The sequence below is a fragment of the Hylaeus anthracinus genome, unplaced genomic scaffold (assembly GCF_026225885.1).
Source record: "Hylaeus anthracinus isolate JK02 unplaced genomic scaffold, UHH_iyHylAnth1.0_haploid 2, whole genome shotgun sequence".
NCBI lineage: Eukaryota > Metazoa > Arthropoda > Insecta > Hymenoptera > Colletidae > Hylaeus > Hylaeus anthracinus.
The window spans coordinates 7,647,912-7,667,767 of record NW_026534838.1 but is presented as its reverse complement, the minus strand read 5'-3'; the positions used below and the strand labels follow the sequence as shown (position 1 = coordinate 7,667,767).

Below are 19,856 nucleotides of genomic sequence, written 5' to 3'. Positions count from 1 at the left end.
CTGATTACGATGAAGAAGAAACATCCTTCTCATTTGAAAAGTATCCGAGTTTGAAGAGTAGAGAGTTTGAATGTGCAGCATGTTCCAATCGATTCGAATCATTTTTTCCGTTTGTTTTCTATACCACTGCCTGGCTGCCAAGCCTACATTATTTAAATATCAATGCTTCGTTCCCTTGTGAAGAACGAAAATGTTTAAAAAAAAAAAAAAAAACGAAAATGTTTACCATATTGTGTTCTTTGTTTTAATTAGTACGGTACGGAAGGAGAATTTTAGAACGTGTTAGAGGATTACGTGAGAAATGGATTTGTTTTTGGTTGAACGTGTAAATTTTGTAAAGCTGCGCCAAGAATTTTTAAGCTTACACTGTATGATAAAGATAATGTGTATGCAAGTATGAGATGATAGTAGTGGTAGATCACGAGGACACCAAATCTTCAAAATGGCTCGTCACCACTCAGGGAAAATTGATTTACTATAAAAAATTCGTATTTTCTCAGCGTACGTTGATTGTGCATCTAGTAAGAAATTCTCACCCAAGTATTGTGCACGTTTTACATTTTGCTTGAAGATTGTAATATTCATCAAACAGATAAGAAGTTGTTTATCTTTTGTTTGTTATTCAAACCTTTTATCCGGATAAGAATTTTGAATGTTCCCGCAATAAATAATACACTGTCTTTTTTTCTCAGTCTTGGAAGAATCATCTCGACAGAGATATATTTTTAATTTATAAAAACACACATGGATCGAGATCCAGACAATGTACAACTTGTTTCCATTAATTTTAAGGTTCTAACCTTCTCAATTGTCTCATAATGGGTGTAGAGTTGTAAAGTATGGATCAACGAAGATCCGCAATCAACTACCTTGTGGAAAGCCGAGAAAGTTTCTGAGAAAAATAAGAAAAGTGTAAAAAAAAAAAAAAAGAGAAGATAAACGATGATCGAAAACAACAATTTATACCGATGAAGAGTATTTTATGCATTATCAATGTAGTGTTGCTGTACGTTTAAGGTAATATTGTACGACAGGATGCGAGAAAGAGCGAAGCATGCACGACAGAATAGTATGATCAAAGTTAAAAGAGCAGTACGATAATATTTTTACACAGCAGGCCGTGCCAAATTTTTGCAAATCATTAAACATCTCAATCTCTTGAATATTGCGTCGTTTAAAAACATTTCAAAACTGTAATCGACTTTGTTTTGCCTGAGATTAAACTTTTTCCGGGAAAAAGAGGATACGTAACTCTTAGTTTTGTTTAACGATACTTGAATGAATTATGTTCACGCTGCAGTGAGAAAAAAACGCCGATTCCCGTTCTTGTGTTCACTTTCAGTTGGTGTACAAATGAATTATTGTGTTCCTAATCCGCCGTGGATCGACTATGGAAGCTCGTCGCTTGGAAATTTCACTTTTAATTTCACCAAAGTCTTCTCTAACAGAGAATATTGGGTTTATGCACACAACAAGCAAGAAAATATCAAGAATAAGTATTTACCACTAACTTAACGATAGAGATCGTTACAAAAAACGTAAAAAATTCATGAACGCGAACAAAATTGTATCATTCTTTGATAACAAGACATATTTTAAGAAGTAATTTTCTGTACTTAATCGAATTCCGTTGTAAACTTTGCGTAAACCCAGTGAACCTCTGTTTATTAGAATATTCTATTTGTAGATTTATCTTAAATGTTTTGTACGTATATATTTATGTACACAGAAATCATGCGTTTAGCATAGACGTAGATCGTATTAAGTATTGTAAATACAAATATTGTAAAATATTTGTTCCTGAAATTGAACCATTGGGGTTTGACGCATCGTTAAGTTCATTGTTTTTTATCAACGAATACAAACTGTTGGGGAATGTATTGAAAGCAGATGAAGTTCCATTAGCTTTTTCTCGAGAACTCGAGCATTTTGAAAGTTTTGATTGTTATCTAAACAAGGGATTTGTACCCAAATAAAAAGATACCGATATTGTACTGATAATTTCTTGTCCATGTTTCAAAAATCCTTGTAGCAAACATGTCAAACCGCGCCGATCTGCAACAATTACAAATACCCTATATATGTATATACGATAGATGTATTTCATTTTTTAATGGTTCTTGGCATCATTTTGCAGACACAGAATGAAAAAATTTAACATTGTACAAAAACTTGAACCAACATTATATGTATATTCATAGATCTTAAAATATTTTCAAGATTAACAATAAAGTAAATTATTTATTATTTATAATTTTATAGGTAAAATTAAAAATTGTAACGAAAACCTCGAGGTTGACGATGTTTGCAAAATTTGCGAGTATTTCTAAGACTGCAAAGAAATCCCTGACGTTTGTCTTAGTGATGGCCAACAATCGTGGGAAATACCACCTGCGACCTCGTCTCCAACGAATCAATATTACACAGTGAGTATACGAATACACTGTATGTCATGGATTATGTTTAAAGGATACAATTGCGAAAAGGAATTTGTTCAATTTAGATTTTCGAATTAACATATTACAGTGTGTTCCAGAAACATATGGTGACGGGGGTTTCCCAGTTCCCAGAAAAGAAATAGAAGGATTTTATACAGGAAGGGGAGAAACATTAACGTAATATTTTATTTGTTATTAAGCATATCTGTGACAAAGATTATGGGCAACTGAGTTTGATATTATTCAATTGATGCATGTAAACTGGTAACAGGTTAAATAAAAGGAAATGTAGCTGTGTCAGGAATCTAATCGCTCACTGATGACAATCGAGTAGAGTAATGGTGTTCCCCGGACCACGACAATCGGTCGGAGTATATTCCGAGTAAATTACGAGCATAAAAGTGATCCGTCTAGGTCCACCGTTACAGCTTCTGGAAACACCCCCAGAACGCAGCTGTCCAGGTATTTGCGTGCCCCAATTTTCACCCTGGAGGGATCTGGTTTGAGGTGGGGCGGGACGGAAGGGTGACTGAAGTGAATGCTCTCTTTTGCTCGGGGCACCCCTCAACTCGAAATATCCCGCGCCGGTGTAACGGACCCCCTAAATTTCTGCCTTTGAATGTAACACCATTAATTCGATTCTCAGCTTTTCACCGCCAAACTCTGTTGTCTAGAAATTTTACTGTTTTAGAGTATTCAATTATAATACTTACTTATCAGACCAATTACACTGCCTAGGCTACTTGTTTTTACAAACAGCAACGTAAGTTCAATGTCTCTCTCTAATCGTGAAAAATGTATCTAGCTATCCGGCTAGATTGACTAATAACGAATTCTCGAATGATGAGTTATTTGATATTTCGAAAGAATCGACGTGTTCATTAATTTGATTTTATTCCGAAAGCGATTAGAAACCGCCGCGCGTAGTCCATGGAGAAATAAGTGGTTAAGGGGCGGAGGGAAGGCGCGAAAGTTCGGTACCCCACGTTGAACCTAATCGGCTCGAACGTCACAGTACCGTGATCCCGTGAAAATTAGCAAACCATAGAAAACCGCTTGCAGCCCCATTCGCGTATCAGAGACGCATTAAGAACACCCTCTTGTCACGAGGGTCGCACTTGTGTTGAGCCTCGCAGCTGGAGTGTCGCACAAATAAAGTATTAATTCTCGATTCATCTCGTAATAGCAATGTTACGTTACGTTCAAGCATCGCAAGCTCATCTTTGTCCAGGAAGCTTCAGTTGTTCAGGGATTCGTTCAAATGAAACGCGGGGAGTTACTTTAGAGTTTTAGAGTGCAAAGTACAGCGTAGAATTTAACATGAAAATTAATAAAGAATTGGCTTGAAAACGCTCATATGGAGATACCATTGTTATTAGTAGTGTTAGTATGAAACTAGCCCAAGTGGCAAACATTGCTTGAGATAATCACAGGAGGATCCTGTACTGCATCGCAATATTTTAGGGTTTAAATCGCCACTCTGGTACAAGTGTCAAAGATAACACGTGTTACTGTTACAAACAGTATCGAACGATGATGATAAGAGCAGGTGTATAGACACACCTGGGTAAATCGTAGATAATGTTTGCATCACTTCGATGACGCGATAGGGTCGAATATCGTAGAGATAGAACAATAGATAATAGAGTATAAAATGAATAGAGTTAGAAAAAGAAGCGATTGGAAAGTAGAGCAAACAAAAAAAAAAAGGAAAGAAAAGAAAAGAAAAGGAAAGGAAAGGACAACGTCCGGAAAAGGTTGATTCGTCCATAGGGCCATGTACATCTTCCCTAATTGTCCACAAATCGTCGGCCACCCTCGATTTCCAAACCGTTAAGTGTAACCACCCCCTGGCACCAGGGGTGTTCCGCTTCTGTTGAAAGGGTCCGTATACAACAGGGTAGAATATGGATTCAATTACACATCATTGTGTCGCGGTGTCTATAAACAATGCTGTTTTCACAGCTGATAACTGCCCCAGCCAGCCCCACGTCATGCTGTGGGCTACTGTGGCTCGGCAACGTCACAGATATAGTCTTAATCTTCTTTGGGAAAATTATTTTCACTCTATTTCAATTCCAGACTTATCAACGTGATTTATTGATAAGTGTTCTACAAGTCTTCTAATAACTTGCTATTCTAACGTAACTCCATTCACAAACAACAATATTTTCGTTAATAAATAGAATGCTAGTATTCTTATTTTCAAAGACTATTTGTTCATACTGGAAAAATAGCAAAGAGGGAAAGAGGATCGTGCCCGTGGGAAGAGTCGCAGCCGTCGGCGTCGCCGCCATTATTCTCGCGTTGCAGAGCGTCGCGACGCGACGCCGCAATATCGACGTACCGCCCACGATCACTCTCCCTCTTCCAGCCTAGCTTCCTTCTCTGCTCCCATTTTTGTCGAATTCTATGCTACAATTTCCGCAAGTGTTTACTGTTGTACTTTTTCATTTTCTTTTTTCTTTTTTTTTTTTACGGTTTTCCATCCGCCATTTTGCGACGTACATTTGGTCAATGCGCTCCGATAAAGTTCAAATTTTCTTGATTTACAATGCAAGACTTGAACAATCTGAATATCGAAGTGTAACTGTATATTTAATGCAGATGATTGAGAATACTGGGAAATTTAGAAATCAAAGAGATAGTAAATAATTAATCGAATTAAAGAATTGCAAAAGAATGGGAAAGCAGGGAAAATACATCAGGAAAAAATTGAAAACAATGGTAAAGTCGAAGTATCTATTAATTTATTTGGCGTCGATGACAACGGTGTCGACAATTATTTCGATTTCTATTATTCGTCTTTTTTCACGTACAAACGATACCTACTTACTCGTATTATACATTATTTACTTCTAACAGTGTTTTGTATTTACAAAAATTAAAATTCCGTCGGAAGAATTTTTCACGAAAAATAAAAACACAATTTTTATCGATGAAAAGAAACATACATATATTCCGACAGAATCTTCATAAATTGTTTGTATATAGTATAAGCGTTTTGACCATTGCTACAAAGAAATCAGAAGAAACGTTCAGTTTACCAGTCCAGTCCAGTCTACACGTTATTAAATCGTTTATTTGTTTCTCGCAAATTTCAATGCGAATTATCAAAATTTCATTAAAATTCACACTATTACTTTATTATCCGAATACAAATTGTGCTTATCGTTAGATTCGATTTTCACTTAAATTAATAATAAAAGTAACATTTCCTTCGTTTTTGACTTGTTACCGTTTCGTCAGATACAATAATTAGATATAATAGCATTAACGATAATAATACTGTTAACGTTAGCAGAGTTTGACTAGATTTCTTCAATTAAATGACACAAAAGTGTATTTTACAACAATTGCACGCGCAGTACTGTATTACATATATATGTAGTTGATATCGACTAAAAGAAGACAAAAATCTTTGTTTCTATTCAAAAATAATTATATTCCTGAAGGTTAATTTCGAAATTCAAGGAACTAACGTTTGAAGAAATTTATAAAAAGATGACTAGAGTTATCGGTCCTTAAATACTAAATAACAGTTAAGACAGTGCTTCTCAACCTTTCCAAAGAACAAACCAAATTACATGGGGAGCAGTTATTTTGGCCCAAAAAAAAAAGTTTTTCAAAATAAATTTCAATTTAATTTGAAGTTACATATAAAATAGAATGTCAAATATAATATTAAATTATAATTATTATTTAAAATCAAATTAAACGAAAGTTAATAATGTTTGAATGAAATGTAAATTCTCTTTATCTTTTCAGTAATTTGTTTGCAAAGATTTGAAATGGATCCTAGCCATTGATTGAGAAACACTGGATCATCGAGAAGACCTGAACAGTTTTACTCAAACGTTGAACCGTTCTTCGATGCTCGTGGATCTTCTGGTGTCCAGACCTTTGCGTACATCGTTCCATTCGAGGAAATATCCGACTTCCTGGACCAGGATAGAGAATGAAAAATGAAGGGATTCCCCTCGCTGCCTGAAATTTGACCATCAGAAATAGTTAACACCTCGAGTAACTTGGCCTTCTGCCCAAGGAATAAGGATACGGATATCCTTTAAATCGTCGTGAAATAAGAAAATGATGAAAGTACGATCGGTATTGGCCTCACCACGAACTATGACCTTCTTAGCGTCGTCCCGACCGGAGCATCTCGAGTGTCCACCGTTTCCTGTCAAGGGATCGTTGCCCGTGTCTGCTCTGACCAGTTCGTTCAAGAATTTTATGTATCCAATCGCCAACTTTAAAGTGTCAACTTTGGAGAGCCTCTTCTCATAGGGAAGAGTCGGTATGTGAGCCCTTAAACCCTCGAAGGCGTCGTTTATGTTTTGCATACGCCGCCTTTCCCTCATGTTGGCGGCCTGCCTCTGCTGCACCGCCTGTCTTGGACTCTTTCCCGATGCCCCGTTGCGTCTATTGCTCTGACTTCTTCTGGAAACAATCGTAACATGTTTATTTCTCTAAGCGAGCTTGAGGTCTGAGGTCTGAGTGACTGTTGCTGTAGGCCTGTAGGAATTTCAACGCAAAATACTCACTCTCTGGAGTGGTTCTCCTGGTCGCTACTGTAAGCACTCTCATTGTCGCTGCTATTCTCGTCGTACAAGTAAATTTCGCTGCCACTGGTGCTCCCAGTACTTCCAGGAGGATGAGAGACCAGTTGCGATGGAATCGGAGGCAGAGTGGCCGCGGTCGGCGGGCCGCAATGCGGCGGCAAAGCAGGAATGGCTGGATTGCCCAGAAAACTGTGAGCCTCGTACATGTACTGCCTATTCATCATGTCCAGCTCGATATTATCCATCGAATACATCTTGAAGAATCTATCTGCTCCTGATAGATATGTTAACCAACGCTGTCCATAACTTGAAATTCTTCGAGCTTTACGACTAGAATCGCTGACTGGACGTTGACTAGATTGGTAAACGATGACTTTGCGATAACGAATTTGGAAAATTTCGAGTAAACGAGAAACATTAAATTTGCAAGAATTTCTACCAGAGCGTCTACTAAAGTTCAGAGAGACAACTAGAGTTCGGAGAGTCTATTGTACGTTACGGTCCAGAGGGCCCGAAGAGTCTACTTTTCGGTTCGCGAGTCTATTTATCTGAAACACTTGACACCTCGATCGTTTTTCTAGTTTTTCCGCTTGGATATCCTCCAGAGACTCGAAGAAATCGGGCTTAGGGTCCACTCTTTTTCCGAACTCTAAACGAATCGGGATTTTTCAGTTAACGGTCAACCGTCCGATCCCATTACCATGGGATTACCAAACAGTTACCATAGGAATTCCTGTTTAAGCACCCTTGGTCACGTCCCGGGGATCCACCGATTTTATCAAGCCACGTGTCCCCTGGTGCGTGCTAGGAAATGCTTTTAAACACCGACACGTGGCGGCAAGAGGTCAGGGCACGTGACCAGATTTGTCCAAACACTTATCAGCGTGTACCCTAACCGATGCGAGCCGGGATCCTTCACGGAAATGGAGCCAGGTCCAGAGAGTTCCAGAAGGATCGTCTTCATTCTCGATTCGTGCTCGTAACGTTCACCAATTTTACCCAATGCCGTTTGACGTGTGTATTTTGGTTCATCTCCGATGTCATTCTTGAGTCTTGGACGCTTCGACACTCATTTCTTCAGTTGGGACGTTCAGATTCTTCTGTCTGTTCTGACCAAGAGGAAATTCACGTTTTTTTAATGGGGGCTCGAACGTAGATTTACCAAGCAAAGCGCGAAACTTGACGAGACTTTAAGCGACATCCATTCGCGATCTTTAAGAATTATGGAAGAATTCAGCAAGAGTGACACTGACACCACGGGACGGTCACCTTGGTTCAGGTGATCTCGCGCAACTGACATGAAAGGGAAAAGTGGAGGGTGGAAGCCATTCCCCAGGGTTGAAACCCCAGCCACCATCCCCATTCGTCGAGCTGCCTGCTGGCGGAGCCTGCCTACCTCTGGTTGCCAAGTTGCTAGTTCCGCCTTTTCATTGATCTGATAAGGTAGCCTCGGAGAACCTCGCTGCTGGATAACTCGATGAAAAAATGTCACTTTGAGGATATTTCACATTACGTGTACATGTACGTTAGAAAATTACTTTGTCGAACGAGTTTAATGACCGATCTATTTCACCTTAGACAGCTATAGTCTAATCGTTTCCTTGTTCCTTTACATTCTTCGTTGTAGGTGTAACGAACAATTCCAACTCATCGGAACAAATTGGCGACCTCGAAGATATTTCACTTATTCAACGTTAAACGTTCCCACTTGTACCAACAGCCACGACTAACAATAAGTAACTTGTAAATCTGACACTCTATCAAACTACGCTCTCCTTGTTGAGAAGAATTCACGGAACCTAGAGAAAATTCTTACGAAAGATGAACCTCGAATAACCAAATGGATTAGGTCTGGATTAGGTCGCGGTAAATTACGCAAAGATCAAGAGAATTTTCTGCGAGACCTGTTTGCCGAGACAAGTTCCCACGGTGGTCTCACTTGGCTTCGGCAACTGCGATAGTACACAAACAACATTGTGCATTTATTGCTGGCATTACAATTTCAGTTCAGCGTGACACGCGATTCCGGTGAACATGCTGTCGCGACAGCCTGCGTTATTAAATAATAGAATTCTGGGGTAGATAATAATACAACAGAAATCAGGTGGAACCTGTTACAGAGACGCATAATTACACGTTACCGTTCCAGGGCCAAATGTCGCCTAAGCGGTTAACCCTCGATGAACCCTTAGCCACCATTTCTGGTGTACACGTGCATGGCACGTGCCTCTGATTTCCTTTCCCATTGCACCTTTGATTCGTGCTCTTTTTACAGGCAACCGTTGCTAGTTGCTAGCCATGAAATTGCAACAGTTTCGAGACTCCCTTAACGAGAACGATCCCACTGCTCAATTTAGCTATGAAACAGGTTTCTATTACTGTTACTAATGATAATGGTTAATCGTCGAGTCGTAGCTCTATTTTTCGAGAAAACCGCGTACATGTGTATATTTTCTCGAGTCCTGTTACTCGCGCAACGCGGTAAAACGAATATGTGCGTTATTATAATAATACCAGCGGAAAGTACATATTATTTGCTTACGGAATGCAACAAAGCAAACTATCACTTTGCAATCGTAATGTTATCGAGCTAGTTTCTCTCCAGGTGGAAACTAACTGGTTTCCCTCTAACCGTTTTCTTTGACGCCCCGACTACACATACGACTGGGCATAAAGTGTAACGCATTATATATCGATTTCCCACTATATTTATCAAACGCGTCCGTCGAGTCTAGATAATTAACACAGTGGCAATTAAGAGGGTGTACCCTCCGTGTACCCTCACCGGGTGAATTATTCGCTCCATCTGGTGTTTCGTTCCAAAGGAAATCATAGAGACGATTTATCTGTTTCCCACGGATACAATTTAGGGCGTCGGCGTCACGTCGCGCGCCCTTACACGAATGCTATCACGTTAATAAACCGAATAAAACAAATTAAATGTGAAAGTCTTTGGCGTATCCATTAGATGGCGGTGTCTGATGCGATTGGACGTGCAGGTGCAAAAATTTGCAGAAATCGATTCGCGGATTGTAAACCGCAGCTTGTTTGGATCTAATCCGAAACGAAAATACTGGATCAGGGCAGCTCCATTGTGCCATAGGATTTTTGATCCTCGAGATCGAGAGATAACCGAAGGGGATCGGCGGATTTAAATGGAATCCCCCCGCACACGTGTGCGCACTTCCACTCGTGCAGGACGTGCAGTTAAAAGAATAAAAATGCTGCTAATGCTGATCTTCTGAAAAAAGTAATACTTTATACTTTAAATGTATCAACAGTTACAACTTGCACTAAAATATGAAAAGTGAACTGGGTCTGTTTATGAAAGCTCATCCCTCCAAGGGACCAAACGGACGACCCATGTGCGTGTAACCGATTTTTCATGGTGCATCCCAGCATCCAGGAACTCGTGGTCAACACCTGGTAGTTGGCACAGCCCCCAGAACATCCTGGTACCCACTCGAAATACGGCTCAACCCCAAACTGTCTATTAATTTATACTCAGCGGGAGTGTGAAATCGATTCATACTCGGTCTCGATTCATATTTATATTTACGTGTAGCTTTCACTGCTCGTCTCTAGTTTCACTCTACTCTACCGGTGACCCTATCTAGACAGAACCATTTTGCATATCATCATAATGTATAACTTGAAAAAGCGCGTAATGGAAGATGGTAGGTGTACACGTACATACAGGTATATCGTAGGCACACCTTGCTCAACGTTTGTCTCGAAACATCCGATCGTTGGTGAATGGTCGGATGCGCCACCGAGCTAGTCGTCCGAATCGTCGACTAATTTAACCATCGGCCAGCACGAGCAAATTCCAAGCCACCTGTCTAATATCTACTCCTGCATCCGTTTCCGGTACGCGAGGGGATGTTTTACCCCCTGCGGTGTCCCCATAACCGAGCCCTCTGCCAGGAGGGCACGATCCCCTGAACGTTCCATGCTTGGCTGCACAACCTTTGCCCCTCGATTTCCCGTGTCCATAGAATCGATCTGTTATCGTTCAACGTCCCTGCCACTATCAATCATCCGGACCAAGAACAAGTCCTTAAACATTCGAAAGACGTTTAGGTAGGATTTAGAATTTAGAAACTTTTGGATAAAAAGATGGCGCAATCTTGAGAAAAGAATAGGAAGTAAGTAAGTAAGTAAGCAGAAAGCTACAATTCAATGTATTTCTTTATTATTAGAGATTTAATATTATATATCATAAATCATTTATTAGAAAGACAAGGTCATGCGGGATTGTTCGTACGCACAAGATTTCAGATAAAGTGTTGGTCGCAAACATTTATAATTTCCTCGTGAATAAATGCATATTGAATGTATATTGAATGCATCGTATAATCAAGATATTTCTATTGACCGAGCCAGATAATGTTTGATATCTCTTCGTTGATCAGTGCGTTTTCAATAGAACGTTTAATTCCAAAGTTCTGCTTGGGGATTTCACCGATTGCCAATCTATAGATCTATAAATCCTTCTCCCCTTTATTCCAATTTACTTATCTAAACAGATTTAAAAATAATATTTTTAATATAATAATATTTAATAAAAAAAGTATTGTATACCACAAATATTTGTACAACGTTTGTCCAACGTTATAAATGTAATTGTAAATTGTAAATTGTAAATTGTAAATTGTAAATTGTAAATTGTAAATTGTAAATTGTAAATTGTAAATTGTAAATTGTAAATTGTAAATTGTAAATTGTACATTGTAAATTGTAAATTGTAAATTGTAAATTGTAAATTGTAAATTGTAATATTCCTGCGTGCAACATTGACACAATACAATGATACAATGACAATGACAATAAAAGAGAAATTTCAATTTTCATTGATCTCGTAAACAAAAGTTTTTATTTTCAGATAAACCGCTGATTGTGAGTTTACCAACAATTGGTTCAAATTCAAACGCTCACCGAATACAAAAAGTCCACGAGATCACTATCGATAAGGACGTTGAATCGAGATATCGCATGATTTGATTCTAACCAATTTCACGTATTACGTGTACGAAAAGTGAACATAACAAATTTGTTGTGATGTGGGTAACGATTAAATTTAGATAACGCACAGTGATGAGCAACATGTGATGATAAACTGTGGAGAGGAAGAGTCTAGAAACAATATTGGTCTCTGGGTATACGGAAGATCACAACACAACACACCAATGGCCTACCAATGGTTACGGCAGGAATACATGCAAATGCCCGTGGTGACACGAGCTTACACAACAGCTTCTGTCATCACGACTCTTGCTGTGGTTTGTAAAAGAACTTTCCTCCAAAAATTCCTCCGCATGTATAGAATACGTATTATCTCCGACAAAGTAACCGTAAGGTTATCTTTCTTTTCTCATTCTAGCAACTAGACTTGGTGTCTCCGTTTCGGTTGTACTTTAATCCCACACTGATAATTGAACAATATCAGGTAAGATATTCGAAACTTTCATGCTCGTAGTCGATATTAACATCTACGCAACGTATAAAACATTGAAATACCTGATTCGAAGGATGCAAAAGCCTCTATTAATATCGACTACTACAGAGTAACATTTGTCCAACGAATGATTGCTAGATAATTTGTAACATTTTTTCAGCTATGGAGATTAATAACGACGTTTTTATTCTTTGGACACTTGGGTTTCAACTTCTTTTTCAATATAATCTTTACTTATCGGTATTGTCGAATGCTGGAAGAAGGATCATTCCGCAGAAGGACAGCCGACTTTGTGATGATGTTTATCTTTGGAGGCATATGTATGATCGTATCCTTGCAATATTTCTTTTATTATATTCTGCAAGTTGCAAAAGTATTTGTACATTGTTAGAATTCTAACCTCTCCATATTATTTTAAGAGCATGAATTCAAATGTTACGTTAATTACATAGATTCGTACAAGTCATTAAATGCAGTCTTCCTTAACTTGCCATAGACATTTGGCTTTTTTGTTAATTTATTTTTCCTAGGCCACGCATTTACAATTATGTTGGTCTATGTTTGGTCGAGACGAAACCCATTCGTCAGACTGAATTTCTTTGGACTGATAAACTTTCAAGTAAGTTTGAACGTCAAGTTTCTTATTTATAAATGTAGAAAAGCAGGTTGCCGTTAAGCGTATTTTATACTTGTTTAGGCACCGTATTTGCCTTGGGTGCTTCTTGGATTTTCTGTACTTCTTGGTAATACAATATGGGTGGACCTAGTTGGAATGGCCGTAGGACACATGTACTACTTCGCCGAGGATGTATTACCACGTTTAAGAGGAGGTTTCCATGTCCTTAAGACTCCACAAATACTGTGAGTTATTTCAACACAAGTGTAGTAAATCGATATGTTTCGATAAAGATACTGCTGCACGTGTTTGTTTGTAGTAAGACTTTGTTTGACGCACATCCAGAAGATCCAGACTACACTCCACCACCGGAAGACCGCCCTGGTGGATTCAATTGGGGTCAAGAAGCCAACGTGCAGTGATTCTAAGTTTCAAGTCCTGCTTCCAAATCGTCTCTTACCGATTGGCATATCAAGTAAATTTTTATATTACTACGTATACAACATTGTTCCTTAATTTTCCCAGTTACTAATGAGAGTACTAAGTAATTACTTCAATTAAGTAATTACGCTGTCAACGATGCCACGTGGAATATAATGAGAAAAGACTTCCAATTTTTTACAGAGGTTACAATTTTCTATGCGAAAAATGTTGGCTTTACTTGCAATGGATATGTAATTATAATTATCAATGAAAACAGTATTTCTCAAACGATCGATTATTACGGTACATTTTGATACGCGCGATTGTCAACTAAGTATTGCGCTTAGTATAAATTTCCACTACGATCTTGTGCCTCATACGATAAACATAGAAAATTGCAAACCTTGTGTCCTTTCTTTTCGACACATTTCATTTATTTCATACACAAAGTACTGTTTTTACCATAAAATTGAACCACCTGGTTCCAAGAAAAATTCTACTGTAAAAACCACTCGTAAATAAGTGATGTACATAATATTTTTTATTTATTCCACTGTTTTAAACAAGTCCCTGGACTTTATAATATTAATTACATAATAGTACATTTGATTTTTTATGGGCATTTGATAAAAATAATATTAAAATATAAGTTAATAATTTCAAGGTGACAAGAGGTGACAATGTTTAACCAAATGTAAAATAGCATTCCCTTTCCTGTTGGTGTTTGTAATTTGTGCACATGAATGAGAGAGGAAAAAAGACGTGTAATGAGTTATGTATATACATGTACTTCTATGGAAATGAACTGTTTTTAGAAATATCGGGTCATATGTATAACGTTTAAACAAACGTAGTTGTTAATCAGGGAATTAATTTTCGTTTCTTTCTTTCGTCGCTAATATTACGATACGATTAAAATCATTTAATGTTTTGCGTAATAGGGGTTTGCCGTAGCGGTTATTTGCTTGTTTCGAGTCATTATGTTGCATGTTATACTGTGATGTACTTATCATTATCAACAAAAGAATGAATTCTAACGTAATCTGGAATGGTACATTTGTCAATCTATGGTTATGAGAAAATGTACGGAATGGCGAAGGCCATAGTATTGCAATTAATTCCCAGTTGAACGATTATCTATGACTTAACGATTTGTAAATACTAGTTGAAAATATGTATTTATTAAACGTATTTATACGACCGCTGAAATGAAGAAAATAGTTCCATTTAGTTTGACCGTGTACATAACGCTATTTGTGTTGGAATTTTTTTTTTGTGTAAAAGTTAAATTTTCAATTTTATTAGCAATTTTTCGGAGTTTCTTCTAATTTTTTTTAACATTGTACAAATGAAATACAACAAGCTCTTATCCGTAATGCATTACAGTGTTGCATGTTATTGTGCCATATAATAGTTATAATTTCATGGTAAAAAATATTGAAACTTTTGATGTTTCTGTAAACATTTAAAAAAAAAAAAAACAAAAAAAAACAGAATTTTGTTTATTTAAAAATTGTTATTTTTTTTAATGGTGATTGCAAGGAAGATTATTCACAAAATGATTTACAAAACCATTTATTTGATTTAAATAGTAAATGATTATCATAACAGGATATAATGATGTATAACTAGGTACATATACGCAATGACATGGACTATAATACAATGATCAAGACTCTATTGTACATATTTATTATATTGCCACCGTTGCTAGAAGCACTGTAATGTCATCTGGTTTACCACCTGAAAAATACAAAACAGAAACCCGGGGGATTAAAAACGTGTTTTTCAATTCATTTGAATGTTATCCCAGCGTAAAGATTAATGATTAAGTCTAAGATCGTCCTAGAATACTTTATATAATCGATCTATTTGAAAACACGTTGCTTTCACCAGGAATTTCAAATCAAATACATTTGTACAAGTTGTTCATACTAGCCATAAGAATTAAAGAATAGTTAAGGTATATCGTAGAAGGAAATCAACATTGACGCAAAGCCATCACCAAAGTATAAGAAATAGGTACACACATAAGATATAAAAAATTGTGAAATGTATCTTATAAATAAATTGAATATATTTTTTATTATATTATGCGTCTTTTGAGCGATCAAAGACCATTCTGTCCGATTAACAATTAATTTTTAGGTACCAGTTAATGTTATCACTGAAATTAATTTACTTTGTTTGTTTATACGTTTATTTTACATACCTATAGTGTCAATTCCATTCTCTCTAGCACTTTGGGCGAATGGAGACATAAATGCGCCATCGAAGGCTAAGCTACGTGCCATCCAGGCTATCGAATTTGCGACTCCTTGTATTTTGGTGGGGTCTCGTTCCCCTTGAACTTTTCGCATTTCAGTGATGAGCAATTGGTCAGGGACATTGTCAAACACCCCATCTGTTGCCAAAAGAATGACATCTCCATCTTCAACACCAAAACTAGAAGTATCCGCGGATTCTGGACTGAGGCAAAAAAAATATAATGATATTTTTCAACATCTTACAAACCACTCTATTAACTCATAGTACAGTAGAACGTTGATTATATAAATTAAGAGATACAGAATGGATACCTGTCACTGAGTACCAGACCAGAGTGCCCAGGAGGTGGCAGGGACAACTGGAACGGAGTGTTAAAATAGTGTTGTTGTTCAGAGGAACGATGAACTACTTCTCCCTTTCTTACAACTACGAAACCACTATCGCCAATATTAGCTGCATAAATGCTGCTGGTGTCTTTATTGAGAACTATAACGCACGCAGTGCTGCTACCTAAAATTATATTTTCTCAATAACTAAAAAACTTTTAATAATAAAAATGAGAGGAAAGAAGAAATTATTAGTACCTAAAATGGGTTGTTTGTTTTCTAACAATTCATAGTAACTACGTGCTAATAAGCCAGCTGGTTCCGAAGGTGTGAACCTGCCCATTGAGACTAGCCTTTCGCAAGTTCTCATTAAAAAACTAGAAAACTCTCCTGGGTCGATACCATAGTGTCTCCAACCACCTACACCATCTGCTACACCTAAGGAATCATAAGGAACATTGCACCGTTAGATGCAAGATGCTGGTATAACAAATACAGAATTTGATAGTAAACAAGTTTGTTTAAGATGCGGAGATATATAAAATATAAAAATACGATACTTTTATACACAAATCCGTACGTAAAATCATTTTACGGAAGAGTAAATTAACAACATATTTCAAGGTCATTGGAATTGGTAAGATAGTCAGAATTGTAAACAATTAAATTACCTGGTACACTAATGGACGCACTGTATTGTAGTCAGATATTAACGATACATAGTGTGTCTTAATGTTAGGAATGAGCCATTAAATTGAAATTGAAATTGAAATTGAAATTGAAATTACCTATAACTTCAGCAGCCTTGAATTTGGCACTGAACCAGGCATCGTCACCGAATTGACCTTTGCGCACTCGTCCTCGTGTGAAGTCTTTGGGGAAACCACATACCGCAGAAACGAACGATGCCTCGCGGTGCTTATTCACGTTAGGATCGGTGCACGCTGTGTAATTTGATATGCCGTTCCATATCGCCCGAGACAACAGCCTTCCAGTCCAATAAATGGATTGCATCGTATGGTGAAACTCAAACTCTGTCGACGCACATCTTTCACGATTAAACGACGAATCTGCATGAATTCGTTCAGCTTATTTACGAGCATATCGAAGGCATGTTTCTTGATAATTCCGTCATCAGATGTGTGATGTTAATTGAGCCTGTCGTCAGTGTTCCTGATGACACTTAACATGGGTCACACCGAGCACAGATTCCGACCCACGCTCGAGGAGCGTTTTCTGACTAAAATTATCGCCTGCTGGAACCTGGGATGTGGAAATCGACACAAACTTTGATAAAGCTACCTCCTCTATTCGCAAACTAACCTGAACTGAACTGACCTGAACTGTCGTCAGTATTGCACCCACATAACCCTATAGCTATACGCTAATACGCTTTGCCTCTGACTTCAAATCGGTAGATGGCAGTCAAATATTATTATAAATGTGCGAGGTAGAGATTGTGAACTTTCAGAGTTTCTGACAATGAGATTCCAAGCGCGCATAAGCCTTACTAGGAGTACAGTAACTTGTATCGATAATAAAATATAATTGAATTTGAAATAAGATTCATACAACGTAATACAAAGTAAGAATTAAATGAATCTGAAGAATGAATAAATGTAAGACTGGTACATTAGGTGTTGATAGTCAAATTACAAGATTTCGGACACTTGTAAATAAAACTCACACACTCGCTCACTCTAACGTTACAGTTGTCAGTCCTCGACGATGACTTTTAGATTGTACACTAGTATCTGTTGTATAATTTAGAAGGCTAGTAAATTTCTTATCTTTGCACAGCATGAAGAGTAGTCTAAATTAATTTGAATTTCCCACCATAACTTGTCTCAGTGGCGTCATCGGTGGGGAACTGTCCAAGTTTGTAGGGAAAATTGTTCAAACTATTTCCGCTAGATGGCGCTACGGATGTAGTTCAATAAATTATTCTCCATTTCGTATAAATTCATAATTAATACGATTCTTTGATTCATAACACCACCATATAATAGTTAATATGTAAAAACCATCATTTTCATTAATAATTCTTTAATTAGTGGCGCCGTCTAGCAGAAATAGCGGAAACTATTTTCACTACAAACTTGGACATTTCTCCACCGATGACGCCACTGAGACAAGTTATGGCGGGAAATTCAAATTAATTTAAATTACTCTATGCTGTATAGAGATTAGAATAGATTTGACTAGCCTTCTAAATTATACAACAAATGCTGGTGTACAATTGAATAAATTATGCCATAATTAATCAGATCCACTAGCCATCTTTTTATTCCTGCGTATTAAGGTAATCATCGACGTCTGGTTACTTTAATGTCGTTACGTGGGTTAAGAAAAAGAGCGACGCGTTTCTTTGAGTAAATCGCTTTACTAATGTTTATTAATAAACATTTCATATAGATTATTTTAATTTATTATAATTTAATACCTGTCTGCTGTTGTTGTTCTCGTGTTGTTGTTTCTTGATGTCGCAATCAATATGTTTATCGTTATATTTACACTATTCAGTATAAAATGCGAGTTCAAGATTAAATCACACCACTATGTTTTATGGACACTATCTGTCATCGATTAATAATTATCAATGCTTGTACTCAGGAAAATGCGAAGGGGGCAGTAGGGCAGTATTTTCATTATCACTAGTGTTGTTGGTATTTAATTCTTTAGGGGAACCATTATTTATGTTACAATCTAGACTAAATGTATCGTCTAGTGGGCATTTGTTTATATTAGGCAAGTGATTAACATCGATTCCACGAACGTCGGGGAGGAGCATTTGTTGTTGATGGGATTGAGCATTTTCAGTCTCGCCGTTTTCGAGACCGTTGTTGTCAGTGTGGGGCGGGGATGGATAATAGCCGCGCTGCTGTATTGGCAGTTGTTGTTCCAACGGCAGTTGGTGTTGTTGTTGTTGTTGATGTTGTTGTTGTTGACGTTGCTGCGACGACGGCTGCTGTTGCTGCGACTGCTGCGCGTGCTGATGTTGATGATGATGATGATGGTGATGTTGATGCTGATGCTGATGTCGATGATGATGTTGTTGATGTTGACGTTGATGTTGATGTTGATGCTGTTGCTGGTGCAGTTGCAGTTGTTGAGATTGTGATACGCGATGAGCGTGGTGACGCTGTTGCAGCAACGGTATCGCACCATCGGTCATCGTGGGTGGCAGCGGTGGCGGCGGCGGCGGTGGCGCCGGCTGCTGCGGTGGTCGGTGCTGCACTCCGTCCTCACTAGTCCATGGGGCTAGTGGTTGTTGAGCTTGAATAAATGCATCACTAGAAAATAACAAGATTACACGAGCCCATTGGATCTAGCTCACGACCACTAATGCTGCATACGTACGCCACGGCGGTACACGCGCTCGCGATCGCGATCGCACTTGCACTCGCACTCGCACTCGCACTCGCACTCGCATTCGCACCCGCCTCTGAAAAGCTCAAAATAGAGCCTTACCTTCTAATAGAGCCCATCTAATACATCTGTTCTACTAATTAATGTAATCATAATATAACCTTTTGCGACTTACAAGGGTACATTTCCAATTGTCACACGCTGATTTTCATAAAATTTATGTGCTAGGTAGAACGGCTGAAAACAGTCCCTTGAATGTTCTCATAGATCTAAACTACAACACTACTAACATCAATTATGTACCTAATATTGATTAATTAACAGTTATTGCGATGACAGGTGGTGTAGTCAGAACTACTTTGGAGCTATGGTTGTCTTAAATTGTTTACAACTATT

The 19,856-nt window shown here is 37.8% G+C and overlaps 4 protein-coding genes and 1 long non-coding RNA gene across 24 annotated transcripts in view; 2 read left to right on the top strand and 3 right to left on the bottom strand.

Annotated features, from left to right (window-relative positions):
• The first annotated feature begins 32 nt into the window (after positions 1 to 32).
• Positions 33 to 2,665, top strand: LOC128893134 (uncharacterized). The gene is made up of 3 exons (XR_008461259.1): positions 33 to 1,017; positions 2,263 to 2,426; positions 2,527 to 2,665. It is a non-coding gene; the product is annotated as an uncharacterized LOC128893134 (long non-coding RNA).
• A 3,617-nt stretch (positions 2,666 to 6,282) lies between these two features.
• Positions 6,283 to 8,274, bottom strand: LOC128893123 (pancreas transcription factor 1 subunit alpha-like). Of its 4 annotated transcripts, XM_054153939.1 has the most exons (4): positions 7,723 to 8,274; positions 6,983 to 7,649; positions 6,559 to 6,878; positions 6,283 to 6,425 (listed from the first exon to the last, which is right to left on the bottom strand). In XM_054153939.1, the coding sequence occupies exons 2-4, from the start codon at positions 7,252 to 7,254 to the stop codon at positions 6,286 to 6,288; spliced, it is 732 nt and encodes a 243-aa protein (XP_054009914.1). In that variant the 5' UTR covers positions 7,255 to 7,649; positions 7,723 to 8,274; the 3' UTR covers positions 6,283 to 6,285. The 4 variants fall into 4 exon arrangements, with proteins under 4 accessions (XP_054009914.1, XP_054009913.1, XP_054009916.1 ...); XM_054153938.1 differs by having other exon boundaries at positions 6,983 to 8,274; XM_054153941.1 differs by having other exon boundaries at positions 6,562 to 6,878; positions 6,983 to 8,274.
• A 3,733-nt stretch (positions 8,275 to 12,007) lies between these two features.
• On the top strand, positions 12,008 to 15,586 carry LOC128893120 (derlin-2). Its single transcript, XM_054153935.1, has 6 exons — positions 12,008 to 12,282; positions 12,384 to 12,449; positions 12,619 to 12,786; positions 12,955 to 13,077; positions 13,156 to 13,319; positions 13,394 to 15,586. The coding sequence occupies exons 1-6, from the start codon at positions 12,112 to 12,114 to the stop codon at positions 13,494 to 13,496; spliced, it is 795 nt and encodes a 264-aa protein (XP_054009910.1). The 5' UTR covers positions 12,008 to 12,111; the 3' UTR covers positions 13,497 to 15,586.
• On the bottom strand, positions 15,057 to 17,465 carry LOC128893116 (protein phosphatase PTC7 homolog). The gene is made up of 5 exons (XM_054153930.1): positions 16,880 to 17,465; positions 16,350 to 16,529; positions 16,077 to 16,275; positions 15,710 to 15,966; positions 15,057 to 15,240 (listed from the first exon to the last, which is right to left on the bottom strand). The coding sequence occupies exons 1-5, from the start codon at positions 17,103 to 17,105 to the stop codon at positions 15,191 to 15,193; spliced, it is 912 nt and encodes a 303-aa protein (XP_054009905.1). The 5' UTR covers positions 17,106 to 17,465; the 3' UTR covers positions 15,057 to 15,190.
• A 763-nt stretch (positions 17,466 to 18,228) lies between these two features.
• LOC128893096 (disintegrin and metalloproteinase domain-containing protein 11) overlaps positions 18,229 to 19,856 on the bottom strand; it is a 50,985-nt gene continuing 49,357 nt past the window's right edge. For 5 of the 17 annotated variants that reach the window (XM_054153871.1, XM_054153872.1, XM_054153873.1 and 2 more), the window contains one exon: positions 18,232 to 19,384. In XM_054153871.1, the coding sequence (XP_054009846.1) occupies positions 18,688 to 19,384 (697 nt within the window). In that variant the 3' untranslated portion in view covers positions 18,232 to 18,687. Of the gene's footprint in view, positions 19,385 to 19,856 lie in introns of all 17 variants that reach the window. The other 12 variants (XM_054153880.1, XM_054153882.1, XM_054153870.1 and 9 more) reach the window with 7 other exon arrangements.

Excerpts from the sequence above, each read along its gene's own strand:
- LOC128893123 (XM_054153938.1), bottom strand. The coding sequence starts at position 7,254 with ATGTATTCGATGGATAATATCGAGCTGGACATGATGAATAGGCAGTAC. Across the intron at positions 6,879-6,982 it reads CAGGAGAACCACTCCAGAGA|AAGAAGTCAGAGCAATAGAC; the intron begins GTGAGTATTTTG and ends GATTGTTTCCAG. Across the intron at positions 6,426-6,558 it reads TAAGAAGGTCATAGTTCGTG|GCAGCGAGGGGAATCCCTTC; the intron begins GTGAGGCCAATA and ends GTCAAATTTCAG.
- LOC128893120 (XM_054153935.1), top strand. The coding sequence starts at position 12,112 with ATGATAAACTGTGGAGAGGAAGAGTCTAGAAACAATATTGGTCTCTGG. Across the intron at positions 12,450-12,618 it reads TGATAATTGAACAATATCAG|CTATGGAGATTAATAACGAC; the intron begins GTAAGATATTCG and ends ACATTTTTTCAG. Across the intron at positions 12,787-12,954 it reads TTGGAGGCATATGTATGATC|ACATTTGGCTTTTTTGTTAA; the intron begins GTATCCTTGCAA and ends AACTTGCCATAG.
- LOC128893116 (XM_054153930.1), bottom strand. The coding sequence starts at position 17,105 with ATGCAATCCATTTATTGGACTGGAAGGCTGTTGTCTCGGGCGATATGG. Across the intron at positions 16,530-16,879 it reads CAAGGCTGCTGAAGTTATAG|GTGTAGCAGATGGTGTAGGT; the intron begins GTAATTTCAATT and ends ATGATTCCTTAG. Across the intron at positions 15,241-15,709 it reads GAATGGAATTGACACTATAG|GTGGTAAACCAGATGACATT; the intron begins GTATGTAAAATA and ends TGTATTTTTCAG.